The 27964-nt window shown below is 45.2% G+C and overlaps 2 protein-coding genes and 1 long non-coding RNA gene across 4 annotated transcripts; 2 read left to right on the forward strand and 1 right to left on the reverse strand.

Annotated features, from left to right (window-relative positions):
- The first annotated feature begins 13211 nt into the window (after window positions 1-13211).
- Window positions 13212-25796, forward strand: LOC149338174 (uncharacterized). 2 transcript variants are annotated; one of them, XM_089547540.1, is made up of 3 exons: window positions 13212-13793; window positions 14450-14635; window positions 25365-25796. In XM_089547540.1, the coding sequence occupies exons 1-3, from the start codon at window positions 13383-13385 to the stop codon at window positions 25713-25715; spliced, it is 948 nt and encodes a 315-aa protein (XP_089403666.1). In that variant the 5' UTR covers window positions 13212-13382; the 3' UTR covers window positions 25716-25796. The 2 variants fall into 2 exon arrangements, with proteins under 2 accessions (XP_089403666.1, XP_089403667.1); XM_089547541.1 differs by lacking the exons at window positions 13212-13793; window positions 14450-14635 and adding an exon at window positions 23580-24065.
- On the reverse strand, window positions 14622-27458 carry LOC149338175 (uncharacterized). Its single transcript, XR_016283408.1, has 2 exons — window positions 27360-27458; window positions 14622-16855 (listed from the first exon to the last, which is right to left on the reverse strand). It is a non-coding gene; the product is annotated as an uncharacterized LOC149338175 (long non-coding RNA).
- LOC149338176 (uncharacterized) lies at window positions 18964-20525 on the forward strand. Its single transcript, XM_089549983.1, has one exon. It carries the CDS (start codon window positions 19557-19559, stop codon window positions 20523-20525), a length of 969 nt encoding a protein of 322 aa, XP_089406109.1. The 5' UTR covers window positions 18964-19556.
- Window positions 27459-27964: the final 506 nt, after the last annotated feature.

Raw genomic sequence — 27964 nt, forward strand, 5'->3', positions numbered from 1 at the left:
AATCTGGAAAAGAAAAATGGGATGACGATAAGCATGACGTGTATTAATCCAAGAATAAAGAAGAGGAAGAAGAGGTACTCGGTGAGGTGGGAAGAGTTGATTGGTGGAGAAGATTTGATTTGATTTGATTTATTGGGGTTTAACGTCCCAAAGCGACTCAAGCTATGAGGGACGCCGTAGTGAAGGGCTCCGGAAATTTCGACCAACTGGGGTTCTTTAACGTGCACAGACATCGCACAGCACACCGGCCTCTAGAATTTTGCCTCCAACGAGATTCGACCGCCGCAGCCGGGATCGAACCCACGTCTTTCGGGTCAGCAGCCGAGCGCCGTAACCACTGAGACATCGCGGCAGGTATTGGTGGAGAAGAGAAGATGATGACGTGTACCAACGACAAGGCTATAAAAGCGCGAGGGATAGCGTGGCACGGGAGGGAAGAACAGAGAAGTGGAGGCTCCAGCGGGTCAGGAACACCTTAGCTGGAAGAGAGCAACACCGGCTACTGCTCCGGTGATGTCGACTTCTACGGCGTCGCACCGTAGACTTCCTGCCATTCCTAAGCTCATTCCGGGGAGTCAACGGCTGACGGAACCACAGCCAGGAGTGCCTCCAGCACTGTTGCCACCCATCCGGGTGGTGCAATCAATGCCAACATCGCTAGCAATGCCTCCACGGGCACTTCGACCGGGAGCTCGTACGACGACGCCAACGCCACCAGCCTGAGCACTTCGAAACGCCGCCTCGACGCCAGCTATCTAGATGCCACTGACTGCACCCATGCAACGCATCAGCAGCACCAAACCGTGAGCACATACGCCGAACACTAGCAGACTGGGTGTTGCCAGTTTGTGTGTTTCGGTAGTCTTTATGTTTTGTGTTAGCTTTGTTAGTTAGTTTTGTGTGCTAGGGTTTGTGTCGCGTAGGGTGTATTAAATGTGCGTCTGTGTAGGTAACCTGTCGCCTGGTCCATTCTTTCGGCCCGAGCGTTCTCGGGGAGATCCGTGACAGTGTGCCCATGGCAGAATCGTGTATACTGAAACCATACGACACAATATATATACGAGCGGGAAACAACAAAAACAACCTGCAGCGCGAGCTATATCTTGATCACGGATTAATCAAACCACCAAGCACATCCACAGTAGCAAGCAACAGTGCCCTTCCGTGGTGGCGAAAGCTACCGCCCGGTACAAAGGCTAAAGCCATTATCATCCATCCATCCATGTGCCCAGTGTCGAAGGTACTGCTACGCCCCGTTTCTATCGTTGTCCCAATGAGAACGAAGCTCCCAACATCTCAACCTTTAAATTAGCTCATTTAAGGCCAGTGCTTCCACTCTTTCGTTTCCATCCTATCCGCGACCAAACGACTGCCACAGCTAGTGCTTCGACATCGTATTTGTGGCGTGCAAGTTCAGACTGTTGCGCTTAGTTGGCACCCATTGTTGAAGAGACACCGTATATTTTAAGCGTTTAACATCATAAGAGACGCTGCCCAGTTTGCAGGAAATTCAATGCTTTAGATTTTCACACGGCTCTGTCGGGTTTTCTGACAGGTTACCTTTTCGCTGGTTGGTTATCGCCGTACCCTTGTCCCCAGACGCGTACACTTGAGTTGGACATGAACTGTGGTTTGAGGAAGCTGTCGTGGCGTCCCGGCGATGACGCTCACATGTCGTTCGAAGCGAAAAACTACGCTTCGTTCCGGGCATCTCTTGTGGTGGCGGGGCTCTTCGCTGCACGGAGGATGGAGTCCGCTGTGTGGGGCACATCGAGCCTACGTAGCTCGACTCGCTGATCGCAGTCGCCGAGGGTCAAACCGTGGTAAGCGTAAGTGTTTCATTAACTTACACAGCGTAACTTTGAAACAATAAAGACGGAAATAAATTAATTTTGCAGCGAACTTAAACCGACACTGCAAAACGCCAATACGATTCCACGATCGGATCGGATTGGATTGGATTGAATACATTCGGATTCTGACTTGATGGCAATCACGATGTTGCTGCCTCGCCAATTTCGTGATCGACGAAAAACTGGCACTAATCGTAATCCTATTTGTTCTACAGTTTTGCGAACTATTTTATTTTATACTTATTTTACAAGATGCACTACTTTGCGTGCATTTTTTGAAAAAAATTGTTCCAAAACTGCTTGTGTTATTACTCCGCCAAATTGGGCAGACCTTGCTTTGTTGGTTGGCCTGTTGGTGGAAGATGGCTGCCTCCAGGGTGGAAGATGCATTTCTTAAAAATTTTTATGCACATTGCTCAATGGCACATTGCTTGGCTGCACGTTCGCAGTCTTTCAGCAGCGATTTCTAGCAGTTCCCTTTGTAATATGACGAGGCGTTTCTTCTTAATGTGTGAAGTCAGCCCCGCAAATGCTTTCGTTGTACAGGCGCTTCATCGCATAGATTGTGTATTTCTGGAGGCATTGCGATTTCAGCGATACAGTCCGCCGCTGCTGGTCTGTCATTGCTTTATTTTTTACCCTCCAGTAGCAAACCTGTTGTGTGCTCTACTTCTGGTATTTGGTGACTTCTCATCACGACCTACTCTTTTCTGTATCCCTCATCAGATATCCACCGCAAAACACTACCGTCGTGATGTGGTGGCACGTAGTGGAAGCTGTGACGCCAAATAAGGTTTAGTGGACCATTGTCGAGGTGGATTAAATTTTGGTGTTGTTACATTGTCAGGACATGCTCAAGTGCCTAGCACGTGCATTGTGGTGAGATATTGGTACCGACTTCAAATTGGAGAACCGCAAAATGCTTTGGTCACCTTGTGCTGAAGAACGTGCTGTTTGGCTTGGTCGGATTTTTGCTGTGCTGTGGGCACGCAGTATGCAATACAAACGTCTTCTGGTTGTTTATCGCCAATTTATAAGCGTGTATGCTTTGAAATCTTTGCCACTCAGTAGACAAGTTGAAATGAGTTACCTGTCTGTGTTGCATATGTGCCTTCCCACTGTAGTTTTTCCTAACACTGGCACACTATGCATTCGACCAAATAAATGTTAGTGTACCAACCTCAAGAATGCGCACTTCACGAGAATCAAGTGTGTGTTAACTAAACACACACTTGATTCTCGTGAAGTGCACATTCTTCATGAACAGTATTATTTCGTGACTAAACTATGAACACTACAGATAGCAAAAACTTTCCTTGTTAAAGGGCATATGGGGTACTCATGCAAGCTGTCATCCAAAAAGCTGTGGCTATCCCATCTTTCAGCACAAGTTATAGGAAACACACAAAACTGCAATATTTCCGCATTGCGAGCTCAAAATAAAATTTTTGCTCATAACAGCACGAACAGCTCATGACAAATGCAATAACAGGAGGACTGGCATGTCCAGATGTGAGTTGCAGGCAGTGTAAGGTCTGCTAAGGGGTGTGCTCAGAGTTCACTTTGAAGCTAAGTGGTTGCATTATATTTCAATTCCTAACAGGCAACCTGTGATGAAGCCTACTGCGTTGATTGCAGTGCCGCAACACAGCCTAGCGAGAGGGGCAAGCATTTTGTAGGTGCACCTGTGGTGCTTTTCCATGCCACCTGCTCGTTTTTATAGGCATGAGCATGTGTGCTCTGTTGAAGCCACATGTAATGTATGCCAGCTGACTGCGCTAACATGAGAGCATCTAGGCAAGGGATGTTTTCAGCCAAACATACATATCTAATCATTCATGATGTGGTTGCTGCCAAAGCAGCTGACAGCAGCAGGCTTTAGATGCACCTTTAAACAATCTTCCTTTTTTCATGAGATGTGTCACCTTACAGGGAGGGCGTGAAAACTCGTCTGCCACCCTTAAAAATTTGTTGAAAACAAATGCACGTTGGTGCATTTGATTCCACAAGGTGCCAACTATGCCTGCGCCTGTCTTTAACATGAACTGCACTAGCACCGCTGAAGGTTTGTTTCCAACCTGTGAAGCAGCTCAAGGAGGCGAGATGCACGTGCGCAGAGCGGCCATGTGAAACAGCTGGATTGCAGTGCTGCCTGGGCACTGCAGGTTGCCCATGAACACAACGATGATGAGTGTTAAATCCTGAATGCACCCATTTCACCGAAGCGGTGGCCTTGTGGTAAAGCATCCGCGTCACATTCGGTAGTTGCGGGGTTCGATCCCCAGTGCCGCCGGGTACCCACCGGTTTCTTTGATGAGTACAAGATTTCCCCTGGCCTGGTGCTCAGCGCATGTGGGGTGAGATGCGTGGAAAAAGGGTCTAGGCCACAGCTGCCTTGAGGGATCAGAGATAAGTTCCCCCGTCAAGCAACCCTAAATCCGCCTCGTGTGGTAGAAGCCCGACTTGTGGCCCTTTTCTCATGAATGTGACTAAGTTTGCTTTGTACCTGTCTTCAAGCCCACAGTGACGGGATCTGAAGGCGCAGGCTCCTTTCCCAAGCAATGCAACCCTAGGAAGCCGAGCACCAGGCTGGGGCATGACTTGCACCCATTTTGAGAAAACTGGTGGGTACCCAGCCGGCAGCAGGGGTTGAACCTACCACCTCCCAAAGCCGAGGCGGGTGCTATGCCACGAGGCCACGGCCGCATCAACCACAAAATAATGCTAGCTAAGCTCAAGCACTGGGGTTTCCGTGGGCAGTTTCTTGGCATAATTCAGTCTTACTTGAGTAAAAATAAACAATGACTTATCTGATCCTAGGCACATCGTTTCAGGTGTACCGCAAAGTAGTATCTTGGGGCCATTGCTGTTTATTCTCTATGTTAACGACATTGTCTGTATTAGTAGACTTCCAATTTTCGTCATTTATGCTGACGACACCACTTTATTCTTTAGAGCTGCACAGTTGCCATATCTCGAAAAACAAGGCACAAAATGTTTGCAGTTGCTCCTAGAATGGTCTGAAAATAATTTATTAAATATAAACACTGCCAAAACGAAGGCTGTGCTTTTCAGGCCTTGTAATAAGTTGACAAATATGCCACCACTCTATTTAAGGATCGGTTAGTCACTTTATAGAAACAGTCTCTGCGGTAAAAAGCTTTGGTGCTATTTTTAATGAAAACTTGAACTGGAATGATCACGTTGAAGTGGTGGTGAACAAGCTTTCAAATGTTGTCGGTATTTTGTGTCGACTGAAATCTTTCATGCCGAAGATTAAGAAAATGTTGTACAGTGCGTTGTTTTCTTCTGTTGTAAATTATTGCTTTTTGGTATGGGGTGCCACGTCTTTTACGAATATTAACCGCTTGTGCCTCCTTCAAAAGAAAGCTTTTCGAAATGTAATGAATGCTTCTCGGCTAGAACACTCCGAACCGATTTTCAATGAACTTAGACTTATACGTTTGCCACAGCTGTATGAAACTTTACTTCTATGGCAGTATAAAGCCCGTGTTGATAAAACTAATTGTCCAACGCTAAAGCTGTCAGCCTTGCAATGCGGAGAACAAAAATACCCTACGTGAGCGACATTAAAATGGTATGTACCAAGGATACTAACAAATTATGGTTGTCAAATGTTGAGCTGCACTCTCCCATGGCATTTAAGTAAGGAGTCCAAAATGATTAACACCTAATACCAGATTTGTTATTTCTGTTTCTTTTGTTTTCCAAAAGTGCCATGTTATGTACGACTGCAATGCCTCTGTAGGGCGTCGGCCTCGTCAAGCTTTTCCATTGACTTTTTGTCGGCACACCCAACATCGTCATGATGTTAAATAAAATAATTCTGATTTCAAGTGTTTGTCAATGGAACTTTCAAGTCACCTCCAAAAGTAAATTATTGAGGTCGCTTAATTATTTTCATAAAGCAGTTAAAAGTATAAGAATAATTGCAGTATAGGTATTTGGAAGAAATTCCTCACCAATATTAATTACGATGATTTTTATGCATCAACGCAGCATCATGAAGAGTGCTTCACTGTTTCACGCTTTGTGCTCAGCGTTAGTATGCAATGACACACTACTTCATAGTGGTGCAAGTAGCTTCTTTATACAGTCATTGCTATATGGACATCAAATGCTCTCCTAGCTACTTTTGCTCTTCTGTGCTCACCTTCTCTGTCATTGGTCTCCTTGCCATGTCCGCTTCATTTAACTAATTGAATGAAACCTTAAACGTGAATGGGCCTGTGTGGTAATGCAGCGGCAAAACCATTCTGTTGCACGAACCAGGATATAGGTTTGATTCCTGGTCTCACGTACATATTTGCATACATTTTTGCCCCCATCCTTTTTTGATATCTCTGTTCACTGTGTTTCAGCAAATATTCCCTATCCCTTTTATTTCCGCTGGTCACAGCCCAGCCATAGCTTAAGATAGCACATATAGCAATTGCTGCTGCAGGCATACATATTTTCCTACACTTTAACAACAACAGACTTGACTCCATTTTAGGGTGTTACATTAGGGACTGGGATTGACAAGATATAGGACATTGCAGCAGGCACAAAAGTGTGATGGGCAGAATATGGCGGCAATATGGTATGGCTATGATAGTGGTACGGATTTCTCTTGCAGACTAAGTACGAAAATCCCAGTCTGCACATAATTTTAAAGCACACCGAACAACTTCAGGTGAGAACATTGAGAGCAGCATAAACTGCATTGAATCTCTAAGCATGCTGAAAGCACTCCACTCCAAAAAATTCAGTAAAATTGTTATAGAAGATACCAAGCACCATACAGCAACAGCCACAACACATGGAAAACAATAAAATTATGCTGAGTCCCGAGCCAAGTCAGCATATGCAGTAGCAAAAGAGCTGAAGGGTGTGCTGCATGAGCATATGACGAGAAACTAGAAAAAGTAAATATTCCGCATAGATTGCTTGAAGCTGGTGGATAGTAAGCTACAAAAGAAATAGCGGACCACTTCAGATAATGCAATCAACAATAATGTACACCTGGTAAAGCAGAACCTCGGGCAAATCAAAGTCACGTCGAAACCAAAGAATGCTTTATTGAACTTATGCCACCTCACATCAGACGTATGCACCTTACACATAACTTCAGGCCACCGTGGTGGCTCAGTGGCTATGGTGCTCGGCTGCTGACCCGAAAGACGCAGTTTCCATACCAGTCGCAGCGGCTGCATTTCGATGGAGGCTAAATTCTAGAGGCCTGTGTACTGTGCTATGTCAGTGCACGTTAAAGATCCCCAGGTGGTCGAAATTATTCCCGAGACCTCCACTACGGCGTCCCTCATAGCGTGAGTCGCTTCGGGATGTTAAACCCCATGATCCACAACCCACATAACTTCATGCTAATAAAACAAGGAAAACCTGTTTGTGAATTAAATGCAAAATTGGTTACGGTAAGACATATTTTTTTATGCAGAAAGCCCGAAGAAGTAAGAAAAAAAGCATTTTACAATTTCTACATAAAAATATCTGTTTGAATCTTAATTTACTGTTAGCAAAGATTGCCACAGCAGATTTACAGTGAGTTAAGTTCCTAAAAGAAGGAAATATCATAAACAAACTGCAGCACATTAAAAGCTAATGGTCTCTGACCGCAGCAACCACTTTTCAACCCTGTGCTTGGCACATAGATAGCCTTAGTTTCTAATGCTCCATAAATCCAAAAACACACATGCTTAACACGAATCCATGGTGCTGCGCTGCACCATGCCTCATTGCCTGCTCTGCACTGGCATGTTTCACCCCATAATTTCAATATATGCCAGTCAGACTCTGCATACATTTTGAGTGTATGTGTCTGTTAAGACATTTTTAATTAAAAAAACACATACTCTGTGTGCGTGCGTGTGTGTGTGTGTGTGTGTGTACGTGAATAAACAGCTCTTGTCAGAGCTGCCTGTCGATGAGAGGGCACCGGGGTGAAAGCAGTTCGCTTTTTAACTGCGCGCTGAATATTAGGGAAGTTCTTCTTGCAGTTTTTTCAGTACACCGACAATGGTGCTGCAGAGTTTCGTTGCCATACATTGCAGATGTAATATGCGGTATTATTCGGTGGGTTTACAAGACAATGGTGCTGCAGAGTTTCGTTGCCATACATTGCAGATGTAATATGCGGTATTATTCGGTGGGTTTACAAGACAATGGTGCTGCAGAGTTTCGTTGCCATACATTGCAGATGTAATATGCGGTATTATTCGGTGGGTTTACAAGACAATGGTGCTGCAGAGTTTCGTTGCCATACATTGCAGATGTAATATCATATTAAAAATGTATGTATATGTTTGCATATCAAGAATATGTTATGTGATGCCGCCACTCTGCCAAAATAAGGGATTGTGGACCCGTCAAGCTGTCCAAGGACAGCTTTTTTTCCACAACCCCCCCATCTGTATTTGATGGCAAATAAAGATTTCATTTCATTTCATTTCAATATGCGGTATTATTTGGTGGGTTTACAAGACTGTTAGGGAGCGTGTAGTATGCTTTTCAATAGAGAGGCTGCTATCATCTTTGTATGCAGGCTTCATGAGGCGGAAAACTGAGTGTAGTACTCCCAGAACAGTGCCTTCACTTCACTGCTGTGTGCAGCTGCGGCATCAGCACTTTAAACTGGGCAATTGTGCTCGTGCTCGGTGCCTCAGCTCTTGACAGCATAAAGAGAATGAGGCTAAGCAAACGAAAGTGTCATTCTTTTTTGGTGCTTTTGTTCATCTTCTTGGCCTCAACTTGCACTTAGTGTTGCGTCAGCTCACCACCTTGTTCGAGTCGGCAAGGTGACATCGCTTTCACGGCACAGCAACCTGCCCGAGAGAAGCAAAAGAAAAATTTAAGATCTCACTTACATTCTGTACCACCTCTATAAGAAAACTGTAGCTGTGCTCACCGTTGACGCCGGTTTTGTGGCCGCGATACTCGGCCGAAGAAATCTCGAGCCTTCCGGTACTCCGGACGTGCGCGCCGGGTTTCGACAAGCGCGCCCGTGGCCCAGCCAAGGAGCGCCGGCGGCTGGCGTAGAGATGGCGCTACGCACGCAGGCGATTTATATAGTGAATTGCTCGGAGTAGCGTCTTTCCGTTTGCCCGAAAGTGCAGCAGCGGAAGTTCCGGTTACGTCACTTCAAACATAAATAGTAAGAAAACAAAAGTTACATCCTATATGTTTGTTAAAACGTATTGAAATTATGTTAAAACGTATTGTAATTATATGTAAACCAAAAACTTTTGTTTATAAAATGTTTTTGCTGCAATAAAACTTGCTCCCAGCAATCGACTTCCCACATCGGCTGCGTTTGTCGCGCCGCCTTTACTGCGTTGAAAAATAAAAGAAAAGCAGCAAGCAACTCGCGCGCGTTGTGGTGTGATTCACAAGGTTGGACCTTCTGTTGACAAAAAAGTTACTTTTACTATTCCTAGGGCATTTTCAGAATAAAGGTGGGAACAGCAGGCAGTGTTTGCAAACATCATAGGGGGCGTTCTAGAGTTGTCACTGTCGTCTGCTGCGGTACGCGTTTCGCTTTCGACCGCGCCATTTGTGAACTTTTCGCGTATAGATGTGTAGGTTGTCTAATTTGAATGATTGCATTAGCGAGTAAATCTGGCATACGCGGCAGCACTGGCAGCACGTCGGACTTTGAGAAGTTTGTGCAACACCCTGCAGGTGCAGGCGCCTGTTGGGAGCATGCCCGCAATCGCCACACATTCATCGTGACGTTTTAAAAAAAGATAGCTTCTAAATGACGTTACATACTCCGTAAAACTCTTCTCCAAAGCACTCGCCAACTGCTAACGAACGAGCGCCTTGATAGGTAGGATGTGAAATAAGAAAAATATCCCTGCAAGTTTTGTCTAAATGCGTCGCACTCCCGCCCGGTACCTCCTGCCAAAGCTGACTGCTGGGTACCGCTGTTTTAAAAATACATGCCAATGAAAATGAAGTTTCATATTTTCACGTTCATGTGAACTCGGGAGCGCTGTAAACATTTCTGAAAGCAGTACGTACCTTGTAGCATGTTTTCGATGCACTCGTGCAGGCAGGGCGCATTGATCGCCCATAACATTATTTTTCTGTGTCAATGTGATCACAGAATCGCTCAGGTATAGCCTACCTGACAAATGATAATTTCCAACCATGCTAGAAATTTAGCATAAGTAACCGCTGTGTTTTGCGTTGCAATAAGCCAACCACTGTGTTCCTATACATATGCACAAAACGAAATTTTTCTTTTTAGGCAGAGGAGGAGGAGGATTTATTGACGGGAAAGGCAGAGCCTATACCCTATTAATTCTCCTTTTCCTCTAAAGCTCCTAATCATTCCAACAGTTCACCGCCTGTGTCTTGGCCACTCCCCCGTAGTGGGTATGTGCCATTCTACTTGAGGCCAACCAACCAACCAACCAGAGAGGTTGGCCGGAAAAATGAATATCTGGCCTGCTACTCAAGATGAATGAATGAATGAATGAATGAATTCCAGAAGAGGGCAAATACGGGCTGGTTGGTACATGTTTTACGAATTGGAAAAACAGCGCAATCAAAGACGAGACACAAGAGAACGACAATCAATCGTCTTTGCGCTGTTTTTCCAATTCGTAAAAATGAATGAATGAATGAATGAATGAATGCTCCCGATGAAGACCTTAGCTTCGGTTGACAATGCCTCCGGGACGTTTCTGCTTCGACAACGGGCACTGTCGTTTTGCGAAGCGACATTCCCAGCGAAGAAAGGGCCTTGGAGTGGGTGAAATGTTACAGCGGTGCTACGAACACATTATGGATCATCTGCAGCGCCCAAAAGGAGGGAAAATGTCAAAAGTAGGTCTGCATTGTTTACTCCGCGCTTTCAGCAGTTTGGCACATTTTTGTGCGCTTATAGGTTAGCCGGTAAACGCATTAAAAAAAAAGAATCTCTTTAGCAGTTCATGAAAATCCTCTAAGGTAACAAACTGCCAGGCAATTTAATTGCTGCTCTCTGCAAATTATTTTAGTCAACGTTAACTGTCCAATCCAAACCTGAACAGTTAGCTAGAATCTAAATGTGCTGCCTTGCCCCCCCCCCCCCTTCTCAAGGTGGGGGGCATCGAACCGCAAGGTAGTTTGTATACACACTGCACATTTGTGGGCGAGCTACAGCTTTGCAGGAAAACAAGCTTGAAGTGACGAAATATGGTCTAAACAGCAGTAGTTCACAACCACGAGCTACCTTTCCCACAATTATTTCCCCATCTTGGTCGAATAGCATCTCAAGAGGTGCATTCCATAACTTCAAGGTACTTTTTGTTCAAAGAAAGTTCTCGCGACACGAAATCACGGTTAACATGCGATGCAGGAAAGCTACCTTATCTGGAACGAAAGTGCTGTTCAGAAAGAGGTTAATTATAACGTGGCCATTAGCATAAATTTGTTGCAGGCTAGACTTCAAACATGATTAATGATTTGTAGTTATATTCTTTTGACTAGTTTTTTGTGTCCTATAATTTAAGTTTGGAGAAAGTCACATGCATTGCCAGAGCGGTGTGGCAGGATACATACAAAAATAGCTTACACGATGCAGTTTTCAACAATGCTAGTGAAATATGCACACCTAACGTTAGTTTAGTCCACTGTATATCAATGTGCAGATTAGAAAATTGAAGAAAGCGGTGTGTTATAGGATGAACATGTGTCCTTTGCAGAATGGTGTGTCACAAAGTTTGGAGGTGCCACCTCCATCACCTCAACAAGAAAAAATCCTCCAAGCGAACAACAAACCGCAGGGCAATGATCGACATAAAGATAAAAAAAGTCAACTATAACACGCAGAAGAATGATGCATATCTGTGGAGAGACCTCCCGCTGTGTGCAGTGATCAAGTTGCACACTCTGCACAATTACGCAACACCAAGTGCAGCTGCTCTTCGCCTTCTGCGATGCAGTGAAGGCAACAAACAACTTTTCCATCAGTACTTCGCCGATGGACTTACCCCGGCTGATGCGATACGCCTTCACGAAGCATCTCTGTGTGTTGAAGGTGACACTGGAAGCCTGCTGAAACTTGCCAGTGGTGCACTTAACCAACCAAAAGGGTTGTTTACCGTATGTACGAGAGCTGGCGACAGGAGCATTACGGCACAGTTTCCGAACCACTGGGGAGGCTGCAGGAGAAAATTCCACAGCACGGGAGCATCCATGCACAATGCTGCTAAACTAGCAATACAGCAGGACCTCTTGTCTCTCATCACTAAAAGCAGGCCGAGTTGTGATGTCCTCCAGCAGTCTCTTATTCTGTGCCACTTCAACACAAACTGGCACACTCAGCACAAGTGCAGAGCTGAACTGAGAATCAATAATTGTGGACACAACATTAGACCATATGAGAACAAGAGAGAAGGTCGTCACTTTTGCCAGGTTGTGTTGTTGTAAGCAGACACATACTTAAAGCTAAATGCATTATTACTGCCCTGGAAGAAGTGAAACAAGTTCAAATATGTGTCTCATTAGCCTACTGAATGTACTGATGAGAGTGGACAATTAACAGCAACAATGTAGAAAGCATGATCGCTTTCTCGATTGCGACACATAGATACTGCTTAGCAATACCCCAGCTGGGAATTAAAAGCACCTATTAATAAAGAAGAGAACAATTTTCCAGCTCTCACCTTGTTTACACAAAGATGCCAAGAATGTTGCCTACCATAGAGCACCTTTAGCAATCTATTTAATGCCAAAAATTTATTCAGGCCTGTAATGTCAGGAGATAGCTTTCTTTAACACAACAAGTTAGAGACAAATATTTGTTCTGTGCACTACAAAAGCAATATGCCCTAAACTTTTGCAGCCAATTATTGTGCTTAGAGAAAACTACAATGTAGCACATCCACCTAGCAGGCAGTGAGCATAAATATGTGAACAAGCATATCTGGCTTGCATGGCTGAAGGCCCGACTGAAAACGAGTCCTTTCATAAAATGCTAGGATGACCTAATACAGCATGAAAATTTTGTTAGGGAAGTGGCCAGAAAATTTTAATACATGAGGAATGTTTTTGATGCCAAAAATGCAGTCTTGATTATAGGTGATAAAGCCATCACCTGAGCAGAGGCCACGGAAATGGCAACTTTAAAAAATATTTGCGCTGGAAAGGAATATTGCACGGCCACCAAACTTAGAGAACATACAATAGAAGTATGTTTTTTGTAAAAAAAAAAATTAGGAGTTAACAGTTGAGTATTTTTTGAGCATTTTGATAAAAACTTGCAACGGTGCTGATGACAATGTGTTGAGAGTTTTTAGTTTTATTTTGCACATTTAGCTGTCTTATTTTCCTGGTGAGATGAAAGTGGACAGCTAGTAGCGATACAAAAAGTTAGATTATTCAGGCACCTAACCCTTTGTTCTACAGAACAAAAAATCTCACCAGACAATACCCATCTCTCATTTTATTGTCCTTCCTACCACATACATATTTTGTTTTCATTGAAAATATGCTCTACGTCCACATAAGAGTAATCCATTGATGCAGGAAAACTTTAATTTGCTCTCAGTGTCTCATAAAGGTGATAATTTGTTTTGCAACACCAACTATGCTTTCATGTTATGCCATACTAAACCGTCAAAACCCGCTTTTTATGCAGGAGTTGATGTGAAGGTGCACTCAGAGGGAGGGGCAGGAAGCTGGGCAGTTCTCCTGGTAACTCCAATCATGAGGCGTGCCCAGCTGCTTGAATCATCCTCTGAAGTCATCTTCGTTGATTCCACGGCATCATGTGACTCAACAAGCAGCAGCGTGACAGTTATGCTGACAGCGACATCAGCTGGTGCTGTACCCATAGCAGTCATTGTGCACAGCAGCCAGACTACTGAGGGCTACTCAGCTGGCTTCGAGCTCCTGAAGCACAACTACCCCTTTTGCTTTGGAGGCTGTGAGGTGGGCACAGGAAAATTGCAAATTATACTTACTGCATGTTGTTTGAAAGAATGCCAGGTAATGCTAGATTACATGAGTTAGGCAACATTGGTTCAGAATATGGGTCTGCTCCAGCCTGTACTTTCTGCAAGCTCCAAGAGGCACTGCTTAACAATATCAGCATTGGCTACAAGCCATGCCTACAACTTTTAAGCTTCAACAGTTTGCTCCAAGAGGCGGTGTGACACTCTGCAAACCTTAAAATCTTGGACTTTTCATCTTGTTTGATAAAAAAAAAATTGAGTTAATGCAAGCCCATACCAATGCTGCCTAAACTCCTGCTTGCCCAACCTGTCAGGTCAGTAGCAGTCGATTTCATTTAAAATTTGAGCCACAAATGAACAAGCTGTAGAGCTGAAGTGTTTGACATGTGAACTACACTGTGTAAATGTCACCTCTACATTTAAATATCAAACTGAATATAGATTATGCATGCACAGAGTTAGGACCCATTCAGTAATGCCATCAAAACCGAAGTGAAAAATATCATCATAGCAACACAGGGTAATGTAGCAAGGTTATCTGGTTATCAACTTATCCGGCACCCGCAAACATCTGTCATGGGAATGACTTAGCTGTTGCATAGCTGTCAGTATGTGGCTGTTTCTTGTCTGCAGGCACCAGAGACTTTCATGACTGACAACAGTGCTGCTGAGAAAGCAGCAATTCTTGACAACTGGCCAGAAGCCAGGCAGCTCCTATGCCACTTTCATGTGGCACAGGCTGAGTGGCGGTGGCTGATTCTTGCCACGCATGGTGTCAGCCCAAGTGAAAGGAAGTCATTGATGGTCATTTTTCAAAAGGTATGGAATTTATTCATAATCAGTGATATAAAATTTGAATGCATACAGAAACAGCAGTGAGTGACTGATTCAGAAGAAAAAGTTTTATGGTTTTATGGGGGTTTAATGTCCCAAAGTGACTCAGACTATAAGGGACGCCACAGTGAAAGGCTCTGAAAATTTCGGCCACCTGGGGTTCTTTAACATGCACTGACGTTGAACAGCACACGGGCCTCTAGAATTTTGCCTCCATCTAAGTTTGGCCACCGCGGCCGGGATCGAACCCACATCTGATGGTTGGGTCAGCAGCCGAGCACCGTAACCGGTGAGCCACAGCGGTGGCAAGGCCAGGTACTGTGTCACTGATACTACGTCACAGGACAATGTCTCACAAGTCGCATAGTGCATGCATGCTGTGCAGGCCTATGGTATTTGGTTGAAGAATGGGTGCTATAGCATGTCCAGTGCATGACAACACAGCCAATGCATTGACCACTTCTGTTTCAGTTTGTAGGCATCATACACACACTAAGTAATTGCAAAAAGTACAGCCAAACACAGCAGAGCTTTTGCCTCTCAATTCAGCATATGAAAGATGCAATAAAAAAATTGTAGGGCTACTTATGCAGCACAGTAGCGGCAGCATAAGTATCAGTGACAAGCAAGCATAACAGGGACCATTTGCAACTGTGGCGAGAGACAATACTGGTCAGGTAAGGAGCTGCACTACACAACCTCATGATCGTAGACAGCGGTATACAGTAGAGCCCACTTATAATGAACTTGATGGTCATGTGGACTTACCCCATTACAGCGCAAAAATACAGCCAGAGAAAGGTGATGGTTATTTCTTTAAAAGGTCTGCTGTGCATGCCTGTTTCTTCGAAGCAGACCCTATCAAACCGCTTTCTAAGCTCTCCAGAACGGTCATGTGCTCCTGGCCAAGCCCTAAGCAGCAGACGAGCTGTTTCAATGACGTGGTAATACCGTTAGTAAATGAGGCGCTCACGGCAACTGGTGAAAGCCCTCGTCTTCAATCCTCAAAAACGTTGTCAGGGTGCAGCGACAAAGCTACTGCAGCGCATGAGCACTCATAATGTACAGTATACATGACTCTTCTGTAAAGCTCTCAAGTAACGCATAGAGCTCCAAATAAAGCTATAGCTTGCCGTGACTACTAGGGTCTTGAAGCAATCTTTCCACCAGAATACAGTCGAATAGGCCTATAAACCAGATGGGAAATAACACCTCACCAAAAAACAATCGCTACTACTTTCAATCATACGGTGCACATTGTTCGAGAGCTCTAAACAAGGGTGACACAAGCTATCTGCTGTCTACGAATTGCCTGGACGCGGCAGCCACGCAGAGAGCAGAGATCCGACTGGATAAGTGATGAATCACGTGACTGGGTGGGCCTGCAAGGCATACCTCGTGACTGGTATTCAAGCTTCTCAAATCGCTGTCATTGACTAGGCACCGGCCGTGTGCAGCAGTTTGCTTCCAACACTGCCCCTGTCTAGAGCTTACCATGCTTCTGTTTCCACTTTAAATGCTTTACCCAACAGGCGTGCACGCAAGCACTGACTGACCCTGTAGCCTGTTGGAGCACACCTGGCCGGTAGTTTAAGTTTCAAATCCACTTTTTTATTTATTTATTTGGGGGGGGGGGAGAGACAGCTACATTTTCTTTGGGAGATCACAATAGCTGGGAGGCTGTGGGAGTAGTGAGCTTACAGTGCCTCCTTGTTAGTTATAACAGAGTTATATAGCCAAGGTTGTTCGTTTTATCTAAGATGCAATGTCATAGCCCTAATGGATTTTTTGACGGTAGCTCTACCTCATTTGTAATAACTGTTAGTTATAACTGCAGTCGTTATATGTGGACTAGATTGTATTCATGATTTGTGAATTAATAGAAAACTTGAACAGATGGCTGGCATCAAATTATCCATAAAAACCAGCAAATTTGGAAAACGGAGCCTTGAAATGATTCAGTAGGCCTGTTAGGGTTATGTCTCCTGGTGCTGCAAAATGGCACAGTAGCAGGTGGAACTGACACTTTGTCCTTCTGGTGTCAGCTTTTTTTTACACAATCCCACCGATGCCAAGGAAAGTCCTGAACATGCACTTGACTTTACACTTGTCTCACCATTCTTGGCAAGTATGGACTCTGCCCAGAGAAGATGGCTGGTTTCTCTCAGGGTCATAAATGTAACACCAGGTAGCCCCAGCAGTGACCTGGAACAAAAAGTTTGTACATTTATGACAACCCTATGTAGCTCCATGCAGATGTCAATGCACTCCCTCCCAGTTCTAAAGAGTGGTCAGAATCTGGATCACAAATATGGAAATAAATGACCCATAACAAGAGTTAAAATCTGCTGCCGTGCTTGCAACCAATTCAAGAAGTTAAATTTTGGTAACAGCGTTTCATAGAGGTCTTGCAATCCCGCATGAATGCTTGCTCAATCATTGCCAAGGCCTTCATGAAACTTTTCCTAATGTGTGCCCAAAATTAACGCACCTACTCGTTCTTCCTGGGATCTGTAGGCCAAATTGACAAACTCAACATACGTTTGAATAATTGTAGTGTAAGATGGGTACTGGGATGGTTAGAGGTACTGGGCGCCGGCGGTAGACACAGAGGCACAGGCCACGTAGACACAGAGGTCGAGCACCGAGAGCCCACACACAAAGCGATGGCAATGCCGCTCAACACAACGGTCAGAAGTTCGTCGTCGTCTTCGCCTGAACAGGAACTTCTTCGTCGTTACAACTGCCCCCCGGGGAGGAGAGGAGCCATCCTGGCGACTTACGGCGTAGGTGAGATGGCCGGGTCATAATGCGGCTTTAGGCGCTGCACGTGAACAGTCTCGCGTTCGCGCCGGCGAAGATCAGGAGACGGCATCAGCGGTTCCACCACGTAATTAACAGGCGAGGTGCGTTCCACAACTCGGTAGGGGCCGTGAAACTTTGCAAGAAGTTTCGAGGAGAGGCCCGCAGTACTGGACGGAATCCAGAGCCACACGAGGCTACCAGAAGAAAAGTGCGGGGGCGTGTGATGGCTGTCGTGGCGGGATTTCCGACGGTATTGGGCCTCAGTTGTGAGAGAACGGGCGATTCGGCGACACTCTTCTGCGTGTCGTGCAGCTTGCGAAATAGGAGTACACTCAGATGCGTCAGGCTGGTATGGGAGAATGGTATCGAGTGGAGCAGAAGGGTGACGGCCGTAAAGAAGATAGAACGGGGAAAAGCCGGTAGCCGACTGCGTTGCGGTGTTGTTGGCGTATGTCACATACGGAAGGACGAGATCCCAGTTTGAATGGTCTGATGAGACGTATATAGAGAGCATATCGCCGAGGGTACGGTTAAATCTTTCTGTAAGGCCGTTAGTTTGCAGGTGATATATAGAGCTTGTTCAGTGAATGATGTTGCACCTGCGGAGCAAGGCTTTGACAACTTCCGATAAGAAAACGCGGCCTCTGTCACTCAGCAGTTCGCGCGGTGCGCCGTGGCGAAGAATGAACCGTCGCAAAATGAAGGAGGCTACGTCAGACGCTGAGGCGGATGGAAGGGCGGCGGTTTCTGCATACCTCGTCAAGTGGTCAACTGCGACGATAGCCCAACGGTTACCGGCTGCAGTGTAGGGAAGAGTGTAGGGAAGAGGTAGGTGACCACTGTGAAAAGTCGGAGCTGCTGGATAGGAGTTCTGTTAAAGGGGCAGCAATAGATGCAAAGTTTCGAATAAACCTACGAAAGTAGGAACACAGGACAAGGAAGCTGCGCAGTTCTTTGACAGATGTAGGCTTGGGAAAAGCAGCGACCGCACAAAGTTTGGCTGGGTCTGGAGAAACGTCTTCCTTGGAGACAACGTGCCCTAAGATAGTGAGTGTACGAGCGGCAAAATGGCATTTCTTCAAGTTTAGCTGCAAACCGGCGTCAGAAAGGCAGTTCAAGATGTGCCTCAGGCGATGGAGGTGGGTGTCAAAATCAGCAGAAAAGACCACGATGTCGTCGAGGTAGCAGAGGCATACCTTCCACTTTAATCCCCGCAAAATGGTGTCCATCATCCTCTCAAATGTTGCAGGCACATTACAAAAGCCGAATGGCATAACTGTAAATTCGTATAAGCCGTCGGGGGTTGCAAAAGCAGTTTTGGGGCGATCAGCCGCTTCCATGGGGACCTGCCAATATCCAGAACGAAGATCAAGGGAAGAAAATAGTTCGGCCCCTTGCAAACAGTCCACAGCGTCATCGATGCGGGGAAGAGGGTACACATCCTTCCGCGTAATCTTATTAAGGCGGCGGTAGTCGACACAAAATCGGATGGAGCCGTCTTTCTTCTTGACCAGCACAACAGGCGAAGCCCAAGGGCTACTGGAGGGCTGGATCACGCCATCTTGGAGCATTTTATCAACTTGCTCTTCGGTAGCATGGCGCTCGGTGGCAGATACACGATAGGGGCACTGCCGCACTGGTGCGTGGTTGCCGGTGTCGACACGATGGGTGACCGTGGAAGTTTGGCCCAAGGAACTCCGATGACAGTCGAAGGAGGAGCGGAACTGGTGAAGGAGGTTAAGAAGCTGCGTCCGTTGCGGGGAAGGAAGATCGGTGTCGATAGAGTGAAGGAACAGGTCTGTAGCGGAGGAATCAGGCGCAGAAGATGGAGGGCTCAGCGCAGTCATGGCTAGATGAGGCGAATCGGCGGGGTCCTCACAGGTGAGAATGGACGCAATAGATTGTATACTGCCGACACACGAGGCCAAAGACACGTCCGCAAAGACACGAGGCCACAACACCAACAACTATCGCCGACACCAACAGCCGCTATCGCCGAGCTGCTGCTGGAACGTCAACGGAGCCACGCCTACGCGGGTATATAACCAGGATCCCGTCAGCTGGACACTTCAGTGGACTTGGTGGCACCGACCGGATACCAATGCTCAAACACTTCGTTTTTGTCGTACAGGTTGGTGGCAAATACTCTGTTTCCTCAGTTAGAGACAATGATGTAACCCTGACGGTGCTACCAAGTCCACAATTTCTCCTGAGCATGCTTTGTGACTGTTATAGTGTCATTAGGCTTTTACTGTTGACATCTGGTGACATTGAACTCAACCCAGGCCCTAGCTCTGACTCTGACAGTCATCTTAACAATGAACTACTGAAAAAGATTCTGAAAGAACAAGCAAAAACAAACAAAACTTTGCAGGAGTTAGTTACAAACCTAAAACATGTCGAGAGAACGGTTGATAATATGAGGTTGAGAATTGAAACAATTGAAAACGACTTAGGTAGGTTGAAGAAATGCGAAGAAAGACTTGATGAAAGTGAAAGACTAACCAGAAGTACGAACAAACACATTCACGGTATAGCAGCAAAAATAGATGACTTGGAAAACCGAAGTCGACGCAACAACTTATTGATTTATGGTGTGACCGAGAAACCGGAGGAAGACGCTAAATCACTTGAGGAACACGTTAAGCAAGAAATCTTCAGAGACAAGCTGGGCATGGAAGTGAAATCGGCCGAAAGAATTCACAGGATAGGTAATCCTAAAGGCAAAACACCACGTCCAGTCATAGTTCGGTTCTTCAATTCCGCAGAGAAAACAGATATTATGTCAAGCTGTTTCAAACTAAAGGGCTCTAACATTTCCATATCTGAAGATTTTTCAAAAAGGGTACGAGACTTACGCACTAAGCTATGGCGCTCATCGGAGCGAGAGAGGGCGGCTGGGGCAAAGGTGTCGCTTTCCTTTGATAAGCTAAAGGTCAATGGCAAGGTTTTCATTTGGGATGAAACACAACAAACCAGGGTCGAAATAACAAGAAGGGCCGATGATGCAAGGCACACCCAGCCTAACTCAACTCCAGGAGCAGCAAGCTCGAACAGTAATCATATCTGACCGGCCAAAAACAAAACACTAAGAATCCTGTCATTCAATGCTAGAAGTATAGTAAACAAGTTAGGTCACCTCGAGCAGCTAATTCTGGGACACCATCCTCACATCATAATTATAACAGAAACATGGTTACAAGCAGGAGTACGTGATTCGGAAGTTGTTCCATCAACATATAAGTTGCTACGTAAAGATAGGGGTTCGCGAGGGGGTGGTGTAGCTATAGCTATTAAAAACAACATAAAATATTCAGTCCTGAAGGGTATTGATGACCACGAAAGTGTGTGGTGCAAAATAACATATTCCGGTAAATGTATATTACTGGGAGGCGTGTATCGACCCCCAAACGCCCCGCCAGATTATCTGGAAAAAATGAACGATTATCTGTCCCAGCACACTAACTCAAGATCTAAGTTGATTTTATCGGGGGACTTTAAATTTAATTGGGCGGACTTTTCACACGACGGAAAAGATGCCCAAAGCGCGGAAACGCTTTTATTTACAGCATTTAGTTTTTCCTTAGATCAGCTGGTTACCGATAACACCCGAGTTCTGTCGTCTTCCTCTTCACTTCTTGATTTAATTTTTGTTAGCAGTACACTTCCAGGGTGTTCAGTGCGCATCGAAGACGGCATATCTGACCACAAACTGCTAGTATTGTCATGCCCCATAGTAGTCACTTGCAAAAAGAAGAAAACACTGCCAACCTTTGTCAAGGACTATGAGCGTGCAGATGACCCTGCAATTCTAAATGCACTTGAGAACAGCTTTGCCGAATTCAGCGCACTGACCGATGTTCGTGAACTATTGTCCTGTTTCAAAAACATTGTAAATACTTGCGAAAAGAGATACGTTCCGCTTCGAAAAAAACGCATAAACAGGGAGTACCCGTGGATAACGCGCGAGATAATTCAACTTAAAAGAAAAATAAAACGACGGCGTAAAAAAGGAAACAAGAATGACATTGCAAGTCTTGTTAACTGCTTACAGAGCAAAATCCGAGACGCAAAAACTCGCTTCTTTGATTTGACGCTGCCTTCCTTCATGGCTCACAACCCTCATAAGTTTTGGCGCTACTTATCTGAAGAACAGTCAACTGGTTCCATCATTACAGATTTCAGCGACACCATAAGTAAACCTGATGACATTGCAAATGAATTCAATAAGTTTTTCCAGTCCGTTTTCACCAGAACAGCCTCTCACGCTTCTCTACCCGCATACACAATCAAGAAACCCATGACAGAACTAATCATTAGTGAAGATGGAATCCTTTCTCTTTTACAAACACTTGACACAAAAAAATCTCCGGGTCCTGATTCCATCTCGAACACATTTTTAGTCCGATACGCTGACTGGGTGTCTAAATACCTGCATAAAATTTACACAACATCTTTACAAACACTCGTAATTCCAGATGACTGGCGCTGTGCCAAAATAATTCCTATACACAAATCGGGTCCTAAAACTGAACTGAATAATTATCGTCCGATATCGTTAACAAGCACTAGTTGTAAAATGATGGAACACATTATTTTTAAAGCCATGATCTCATATCTAGAAAATAATAATCTCATTTATGAAAAACAACACGGTTTCAGAACAGGGCTTTCAACAGTAACGCAGCTTGCTGAAATTACTCACGACATCGCTAACACAATTAATGAAGGCTACCAGATAGATGCTATATTCTTAGACTTCTCTAAAGCGTTTGATGTTGTTCCTCACGATGACCTTGTAACAAAATTACTATCTTTTGGCATTGATCGCAACATTGTGTCATGGATTTCCTGCTATTTGCAGAACAGAAAACAATGCGTCAAAATAGGTGAATACGTTTCGCAAAACCTGGATGTGTATTCGGGTGTACCCCAGGGATCAGTACTTGCGCCTCTTTTGTTCCTCATTTATACAAATGATATTCATTCCTGTGTTAGTTCATCGATCCAGCTTCGCCTTTTTGCAGACGATTGTGTCGTATATATAGCTGTAAAAAAATCTGACGATCAAATTCTCCTTAACAATTCCCTAGAATCAATCCACGCTTGGTGTATGACCTGGGGAATGAAACTTAACGCAGATAAAACCAAAAGTATCACATTCACTAATAAGAAGCATCCTCTAAGTTTTACATACACACTTGGTGACGCACAGGTTAAAAAATATGATCAGGTGAAGTATCTGGGGCTCATCCTAACATCTAAAGTGCGTTGGGAGCCCTACATCAAATCCATTTGCTCTAAAGCTGAAGGTAAATTACATTATTTAAGGAGAAAGCTCCGTAACACGCCGGCCCATATTAAACTCAGTGCCTATAAAACTCTTATAAGACCTACCCTAGAATATGCGGATATAGTCTGGAGCCCCCATCAAAAAAGCTTAATCAACAAATTAGAGCGCATCCAAAAACTAGCAGTGAGGTTCGTCTATTCAAAGTATTCACGTCAAACTAGCGCTACCAGTCAAATTTACAAAGCCTGTCACAGAGAAGAATCATTTCCAGATTAAAGTTTTTGTTCCAACTTCTTCACGGTCACTTCAAAATAGCCAATTCACAATACTTACACCCGCCATTCAAACACTCGTCTAGAACAAACCATAGTAAAACACTTCGTCAACCAGTCAGCCGTGTAAATATCCACAGGTACTCCCTGTTTCCAGATGCTATATCATATTGGAATAAATTGCCTGAAGATGCGGTGAAGTGTACGTCCGTGGAACTATTTCTTAATTATATCGAAAAAATTGACTTTTCTGTTTAATTCTCTCCTAATCTTTTTGTGTTTGGGTCAGAGAACATCTCTGTATTTTTGAATTTTTGTTTTTACTCTGTTTGATCAATGATGCATTGTAAACACTCCTGCATGGGCCCGAAAAGGGCCTGCAGTATGTTCAAATAAATAAATAAATAAATAAATAAACTATTCAGAGGCCTCGATTAGGGTCCTAAAAGACATAATCCTGCATAGAACTAAAGCATTTAATGTTGTGGCCCTAGCTGAGTTCCTCTCTGTTGTGTGGGAAGAGTATTTCTTGCACAGAATACTTGACCATGCCCACTCACGTGTGACTGGGCACATGCTGCAATATGAGAGGCTTCTGAAGAAACTGCCAGAAGGTACCAAAAACAATATCAGGTGTGATGGAGATGGGCATTATGTCGTCCCAAGTGGCAGTCCAGAGAGCAAGTTTTACACAGTGTACTCTGACATCGGCCTGTGCACATGCCGCTCTGGACAGCACGGTGCATTTTGTAAACACCAGGCACCCGTGCACAAAGTGATTGGTGGGATCTTCCCAAATGCACCTCTGCAGACTAGAGAAGGTCGCTACAACCTTGGAAAGCTTGCGCTCGGAGACAACTGCCCCGGCATTGATTTCTTCGAAGGCCTCCATGAGAAGACACAAGCGCTGCAAAATGCTGTGTGCGGCGAGGCTCCCACCGATGTTCCTGACTGTTGGAACACTCCCTCTACCTCAACAGCTGCAACTAGCCAGTACAGCCCTCCAGAAAGTAGGGAAACCTGCAGTGCTCAACCACTGAACCAGGTTTGCTATGGCGCTATACATTTGCAAGACAAGTGACGGCAACTCTATGTTAGCCGGAGTCATTATAAACCATAGTCATTGATGACAAGTGACTACACTTTTTGTGGTGGAGAATTTAAAATTCTCTGAACTCATAAAGAAAAATGTGCAACATTTTGCCGGAAACATAACACACAAAATAAATACACGCTTATTTCTGAAACAACCCTTGTACTTCAAATGTACCTTCAGTAAAATAGCATGTGCTGGTTGTAGTTCACCATCAGGTAATACTTGGTATTCCCTCCACTTGAAGAATGGTGCTTGTTTGACAAAATGTCTCCCAGTGACTGATTTATCTCTCTAAGTCTGCCATGGTGCACAATCCTACACATGCTGTTGTGACCATGCATGCAAGCCAGGCACAGCCGTGCATTAGTCTGGCCTCGGACTTCCCTCACTCATTAATGTACAGCCTGGTACCACAGAAGATAAAAACCCAAGAATGGATGTTGAGTCGAAACTGGAAACTTTTTGCCACCACCATTAATGCTTATTTCGAGAGATGACAGTATCATGACTTTTCCTATACAGGACTGTGAACGCGTTGCCACTACAGCCGCCAAGCTTGACATGTTCACTTCCTTATGTATATGCAGAGGTCTAGCATGTCACAGCATCATCAAAACTGTGCAACAATATGCCGGCTTTCACGGGAATTAAAAAAAAAACAGTCACATTTTTATTATTCTCTCGCTCCGATTGGTGTCTGCAATAACAAAAACGAAATTGTGGTTACTAACAAGAATTCTGCAGAAATTCTCAATTATGAAATTTTCCCCCCAAAGCAAGCGGACCTAACAACAGTTCATGCCCATGGAGGAAGCAAATTTAAATTTAGTGGAGAGGCCAAGATGCCACTGTTTGTGAAGCCACCCCACGATCAGACGATGTGCTTGCACCATCTGCATGGGCTCATCATCCTACTCTCACATGCCTCTCTGTTGCCCATAGCAGCAACAGCCTGCAAACGCCGAATGGCATGCTGCCTCTTAGCAACCATGATTCTGTTGCTACTGGCACCATAAAGAAGGTTTATGAATAATATGTTACTTCTACCACATATGCATCACAAAACTTCGCTCATTTTTCAATGGAAGAAAGCTTAACAAACCGTATCATGCCAGTATCTTTGACAAGTATCAGAATCACACAGCTCAGCTTCCTCTTTGCATGCAAAAGATTATAACAATCAGCCCATTGGTAGGCAAACAGCAGCCTTTAAGCAAAAAATTTTTGGTTTTTTTGTGTGTGTTTCAGGAACTGGAGGAAGACCCTTTTGAAGCCCTCATAGAAGCCTTTCTGCACCTAAAGGCTGAAGTTAACAACGACCCGACATGCATGAAGCACACAGCCAGACTTGCGAAAAAACTGAAAAGCCTTCCAAACAAGCAGAGCTTTGTCACACCACTAATAAACATGTCAGCTGCAGTCTGCAGGGTTTCAAGGTGCCGAGGCAAGATAAATGTGCAGCCAACAAGCATTGCAAGGAGACGACCTGGCCTGCACAAAGGCTCGAAACGTGTCCCACCAGGCAGGCCATCAAAGAAGGCCAAGCGCAGTCATTCGCTGTGTCGCAGTGTGGCAGACAACGTCCCAGCTGCAAAGTGACTGTCGACTGCTACGTCAGTCTGAGTGTGCCTGTGCGTGTGTCACATATATTAGGAAATTGGAAACAGAAGTATGAACTAAAATCTGGAAAAGAAAAATGGGATGACGATAAGCATGACGTGTATTAATCCAAGAATAAAGAAGAGGAAGAAGAGGTACTCGGTGAGGTGGGAAGAGTTGATTGGTGGAGAAGATTTGATTTGATTTGATTTATTGGGGTTTAACGTCCCAAAGCGACTCAAGCTATGAGGGACGCCGTAGTGAAGGGCTCCGGAAATTTCGACCAACTGGGGTTCTTTAACGTGCACAGACATCGCACAGCACACCGGCCTCTAGAATTTTGCCTCCAACGAGATTCGACCGCCGCAGCCGGGATCGAACCCACGTCTTTCGGGTCAGCAGCCGAGCGCCGTAACCACTGAGACATCGCGGCAGGTATTGGTGGAGAAGAGAAGATGATGACGTGTACCAACGACAAGGCTATAAAAGCGCGAGGGATAGCGTGGCACGGGAGGGAAGAACAGAGAAGTGGAGGCTCCAGCGGGTCAGGAACACCTTAGCTGGAAGAGAGCAACACCGGCTACTGCTCCGGTGATGTCGACTTCTACGGCGTCGCACCGTAGACTTCCTGCCATTCCTAAGCTCATTCCGGGGAGTCAACGGCTGACGGAACCACAGCCAGGAGTGCCTCCAGCACTGTTGCCACCCATCCGGGTGGTGCAATCAATGCCAACATCGCTAGCAATGCCTCCACGGGCACTTCGACCGGGAGCTCGTACGACGACGCCAACGCCACCAGCCTGAGCACTTCGAAACGCCGCCTCGACGCCAGCTATCTAGATGCCACTGACTGTACCCATGCAACGCATCAGCAGCACCAAACCGTGAGCACATACGCCGAACACTAGCAGACTGGGTGTTGCCAGTTTGTGTGTTTCGGTAGTCTTTATGTTTTGTGTTAGCTTTGTTAGTTAGTTTTGTGTGCTAGGGTTTGTGTCGCGTAGGGTGTATTAAATGTGCGTCTGTGTAGGTAACCTGTCGCCTGGTCCATTCTTTCGGCCCGAGCGTTCTCGGGGAGATCCGTGACAGTGTGCCCATGGCAGAATCGTGTATACTGAAACCATACGACACAATATATATACGAGCGGGAAACAACAAAAACAACAACCTGCAGCGCGAGCTATATCTTGATCACGGATTAATCAAACCACCAAGCACATCCACAGTAGCAAGCAACAGTGCCCTTCCGTGGTGGCGAAAGCTACCGCCCGGTACAAAGGCTAAAGCCATTATCATCCATCCATCCATGTGCCCAGTGTCGAAGGTACTGCTACGCCCCGTTTCTATCGTTGTCCCAATGAGAACGAAGCTCCCAACATCTCAACCTTTAAATTAGCTCATTTAAGGCCAGTGCTTCCACTCTTTCGTTTCCATCCTATCCGCGACCAAACGACTGCCACAGCTAGTGCTTCGACATCGTATTTGTGGCGTGCAAGTTCAGACTGTTGCGCTTAGTTGGCACCCATTGTTGAAGAGACACCGTATATTTTAAGCGTTTAACATCATAAGAGACGCTGCCCAGTTTGCAGGAAATTCAATGCTTTAGATTTTCACACGGCTCTGTCGGGTTTTCTGACAGGTTACCTTTTCGCTGGTTGGTTATCGCCGTACCCTTGTCCCCAGACGCGTACACTTGAGTTGGACATGAACTGTGGTTTGAGGAAGCTGTCGTGGCGTCCCGGCGACGACGCTCACATGTCGTTCGAAGCGAAAAACTACGCTTCGTTCCGGGCATCTCTTGTGGTGGCGGGGCTCTTCGCTGCACGGAGGATGGAGTCCGCTGTGTGGGGCACATCGAGCCTACGTAGCTCGACTCGCTGATCGCAGTCGCCGAGGGTCAAACCGTGGTAAGCGTAAGTGTTTCATTAACTTACACAGCGTAACTTTGAAACAATAAAGACGGAAATAAATTAATTTTGCAGCGAACTTAAACCGACACTGCAAAACGCCAATACGATTCCACGATCGGATCGGATTGGATTGGATTGAATACATTCGGATTCTGACTTGATGGCAATCACGATGTTGCTGCCTCGCCAATTTCGTGATCGACGAAAAACTGGCACTAATCGTAATCCTATTTGTTCTACAGTTTTGCGAACTATTTTATTTTATACTTATTTTACAAGATGCACTACTTTGCGTGCATTTTTTGAAAAAAATTGTTCCAAAACTGCTTGTGTTATTAC

Source organism: Amblyomma mixtum, chromosome 6 (genome assembly GCF_055824585.1).
Source record: "Amblyomma mixtum isolate Tamu chromosome 6, ASM5582458v1, whole genome shotgun sequence".
Taxonomy (NCBI): domain Eukaryota; kingdom Metazoa; phylum Arthropoda; class Arachnida; order Ixodida; family Ixodidae; genus Amblyomma; species Amblyomma mixtum.